This window comes from Dipodomys ordii, unplaced genomic scaffold (assembly GCF_000151885.1).
Source record: "Dipodomys ordii isolate 6190 unplaced genomic scaffold, Dord_2.0 Scaffold13, whole genome shotgun sequence".
Lineage (NCBI taxonomy): Eukaryota > Metazoa > Chordata > Mammalia > Rodentia > Heteromyidae > Dipodomys > Dipodomys ordii.
The window spans coordinates 8,856,094-8,860,120 of NW_012267229.1; the positions used below are offsets into that span (position 1 = coordinate 8,856,094).

General features: G+C 41.1%; 1 protein-coding gene across 1 annotated transcript in view; it reads right to left on the minus strand.

Moving 5' to 3' along the window:
- Nucleotides 1–3,481: 3,481 nt before the first annotated feature.
- Mcm8 (minichromosome maintenance complex component 8) overlaps nt 3,482–4,027 on the minus strand; it is a 40,987-nt gene continuing 40,441 nt past the window's right edge. Inside the window, exon 19 of the mRNA XM_013010636.1 lies at nt 3,482–3,898. Within this exon, the coding sequence (XP_012866090.1) occupies nt 3,806–3,898 (93 nt within the window). The 3' untranslated portion in view covers nt 3,482–3,805. The remainder of the gene's footprint in view (nt 3,899–4,027) is intronic.

Genomic DNA, 4,027 nt, shown 5'->3' on the forward strand with positions numbered 1-4,027 from the left:
CGCCAGGCCAGCATGTCCCGCGCCACGGGCCCGCAAGCCGCACGGAGCTCAGCAGACCGCACGTCCGGCGCGCCGGTCCACCCCGCAGGCCCGGCGACTGCGGAGACGCGCGGCGGCTGAGGCCTCCATACTGATTTCCAGACCCTAGCACATTCCTCTTATACATGAAGTCTGGAACCGCCAAGGAAGGACGTTTTCGCGACGCTTTTACGACACCAACGCGGATCTGCTCCCCGGCGCCCCCGGGTGGCCGACTCAGGCATTTACAGTCCATGCCTTTGCAAAAGAAGTAGTGTTATTTTTGTTTTGTTTCTTTTTGTATTTTGTGTTTTGTTTTTTTTAACCTCTGTCTATGCACGACCGACGGCCAGTGGTCCTGGACAAGGAGGGATGTGCGCTGCAGCAAAAACATCAGGGAGCCATCTCAGTCTACAGCCTAAAATCCTGGGACGCGGAGGGGGGGTTGGAGAGGGTTTGCTATCCTAGCTATGCAAGAGGTTGAGATCGGAGGATCATGGTTCCAAGTCCGCTTGGGCAGGAAAATCTGTGAATTACCTACCTACAAGGCTGGAAGCAGAACTGTGGCTCAAGTGGTAGAGCACTAGACTTGAGCAAAAAAGCTCAGGGACAAAGCCCAGGCCCTGAGTTCAAGCCCCAGAATCCTCATTAAAAAAAAAAAAAAGTCATCAGAGAGTCCACTGAGTTGTGCACTATGCTGTGTAGGCTCATTGGGAGTTTAAATTAGTATCTGACAGAAATAATGTTCTAGTTCCATATTTCACCCCCCTTTTTCTTCATGAGCATGAAATGAAAGTGCACATGTCCAAAATAATGGAAAATGTCCGTTACCAATTACTAGTTTACTGGGAAAGCTTGCCTATTATACTAAATATTATCCTATCTAATCCTCCCAAATCTAGTATGGGCTCCATTACACTTTTACAGATAATGAAGCTTAGGCTAAAAGGTTAAAATCTTGTTTTTGCTAAAATCAAAATAGTACACAATCAGTGTTCAGGCATATTACAGAACTTTGTCAAACTGAATATGCTTTATTTTTTCTTTTTAGCAGTACTAGTTTTAACTCGAGAGCCTCACGCTTGCTAAGTAAGGGAGCACTACACGGCTGGAGCCATGCCATCATCTGCTGTTATATTTCGAGGATTGTGTGCTTTTTGGCCAGGTTGGCTTTCTACACTTCTGGCTGTTTAGTCCTGTGATTAGTGGATACCAAATACAGAATCAGAAATCTAGAGCAGTTTCTTCTGATAAATTAGACTTCTGTCATCTTTCCCCAATGTAACTTTATATATCCTTAACATTTGACTTTCCAGAACTTTGTTTCCTCTTTGACCACTGATGAATTGTGTAATTCCTTTTTGTTTTCATTGATGTTAACTTTTTGGATTATCTATCTAAAATGCCAGTCCTGAGGCTTGAACTCAGGGCCTGATATTGTCCCTGAGCTTTCTACTAATAGTGTCAAACCACAGCTTCACTTCCAGCCTTTTCTTTTTTTTTTTTGTTTTGTTTTTGTTGCTGTTCCTGAAGCTTGAACTCAGGGCCTAAGTATTGTTCCTAAGCATTTTTTGTCCAAGGCTACCATTCTGCCACTTGAGCCACAGCTCTACTTCTAGCTTTTGGTAGCTAATTGGAAATACTCGCCTCAAGTACGTTCTGCTCTTGCGGACTTTAAACCATCAAACTCTGTTGCAAGCCCCTTTGTGCTCCTTAACCTGCTGTGACCAGGAGCAAGGCAGTAATGGAGACTGGACAGTGGAACTGAGGTTTGGGGTGCCAGGGGACCTGTAGCCTTCTGCAGCTTCAGATCCCAAGGTTCCATTAACCAAGGTTTTTACTGGTTTTGTATAGGGAAGTATATGCAGAAAGTAAGGTATGTCAACGTGTGACAATATTTTGTACACATGGCAGATGACTTCCCTATCTTGTGAATGAAAGCTAAACAGTAAACAACTTACAATTTGCATAAACCTTAGTCTACCCCCAGGTTCCCAAGCAGTTTATGGTGAAATTAGCCCACACCCAGGATAGAAATCTGACTTCCCATTAAGCCAGGACTTATTGACCTCTCCAGGAAACTCCCAGTGTTCTGAGAGTTCCGAGACCTTCCAAATCCCCAATCTCACAGCTTGGAATTTGGGCTCTCACAATTCTCAGATCTCAACCTCCGAAGTAGCTAGGATTACAGGCACGAGCCACCATTGCCTGGCTGACATATGCTTTTAATTCTATTAATAACTATAGATTTTTTTAACCCTCTAGATTCTGAAGACATTGTATTTACACTATCTACTTTATCCCCGATTTGATTTGATGTGGGTACAGGTTGAACCCATGGGCTCTAAGCTTTCCACATCAGCCCTTCTGTATTGGGAAAGGGTCTTGCAGATTTTTGTCCAGGCTTGCTCAGAACTCTCGATCCTCATGCTTCTGCCCTTGTGTAGCTGGGATTATACCACTGTACTTGGCTTTCATTTTAGTATCAGGTTTTTGCAGGGCACCAGTAACTCAAACCTATTATCCTATTCAGAAATCTATAGAATGGAAGGTCAAAGTCAGTTGGAGCAGAAAAGTCCGTGAGACTCCATCTGCAAAATAACCAGCACAAATCAAGGCTGGAAGTATGGCTCAAGTGGCAGAGTGCCAACTAAGTAAGAGGAAGGTCCTGATCTTACAACCCTGGTACCCACACCCACGAAAAATAAGGTTTTAATTTTATATTGTGTTCTATGGCAATCATCCCACATTCATGTTTTCTGTCTTACATTGGTTAAATATTCAGGATAAACCCACTATCTTTTTTATCTTGCCAGTTTTAAAAATTATTTTTTCATTCATCTTCTAGTTTGCTAAAAGTAGTGTTTTAGATTTTCCAAAATTGGCTCACATCTATTTGTCTCTGTGTATCTGTATGTGTAGTTTGGCTGGCAACCCAGTTCCATTTGAATCCTTCCACAAAATATAGAAAATTCTGTGTTTACTGGTCCTGCTTCCCTCAAGAGCCAGGAAAACTCCTTAACATCTTATGAACAAGGCACGTAACTTAGGCTTGACTTTTCTTCACATCATTTCAAAATGAGAGTTCTCTTGAATTCAGCAGTTTAATTAAGGAAGCCCCAAGAAGAGTCTGTCTGTTGTTGTTCTGGTGGGGGGTGGGGCATTTTTGCATAGCAATGGTGGGCCAGGAGAAGTTGGTACCTGTGTGGCAGGAAAGTGTCTGTAACTCTTTTCAGGCCAGATTTAAGTTCTCAGACTTCTTGCAAGTCTAAACTAACCACATTTCTTTAAAAAAAAAAAAAATCTTTTTTTGCTTGAATCTCTGTTGCTTCTAATCAAGAGTCTACAGATTGTGGGCCACATCAGACTCACTGTACATAACTATTAAACCATTATTTTAAAAAGCAAGTGTCATTTTATTCTTGACAGGAAGTTTTTAGGAAACCAAACTTTAATGTTGAAAAATGAAGTCTTATTGGAACATACACTCATTTGTTTACGTATTACTAGAATGCTTACCCAGATAAGACATTTCATGTGTGAAACTATAAAATATAACTATAAATAAAGTAAAATAAGGAAAGCTCTTTTCAGCCTTTTGGAGGAGATATATAACATTAGCATATAACTTTATCCCTTCTTAACTTAGTAGAGCATATCTTAACAGTTCCTTCCTATTACAATACTTTTGGGACATCATTTTCTGGAGAACTTTGGGGATTTTTGTTTTGTTTTTGCATATCTTCATTATTAATAAACTCTATGGGGCCTGACTTGGAAAGTCCTTTCACATAGTTTGAAGCTGGTAAACCTTTGCGCCCTTTTTCAAGAGGTAACCCTGGTCATTTAATGATCCAATAAAATTTTCAAAATCAGCAACCTAGAAGAAAACATCAAGAGTTATTAGCTCATTAGGAAATATGCCAAATTACTGGCTTTTGAAATTAGGCTCTCAGACAATGAACAACTGTCAGGTTTCCTGGAAAATGAAATCATTTGTACTTTCTTA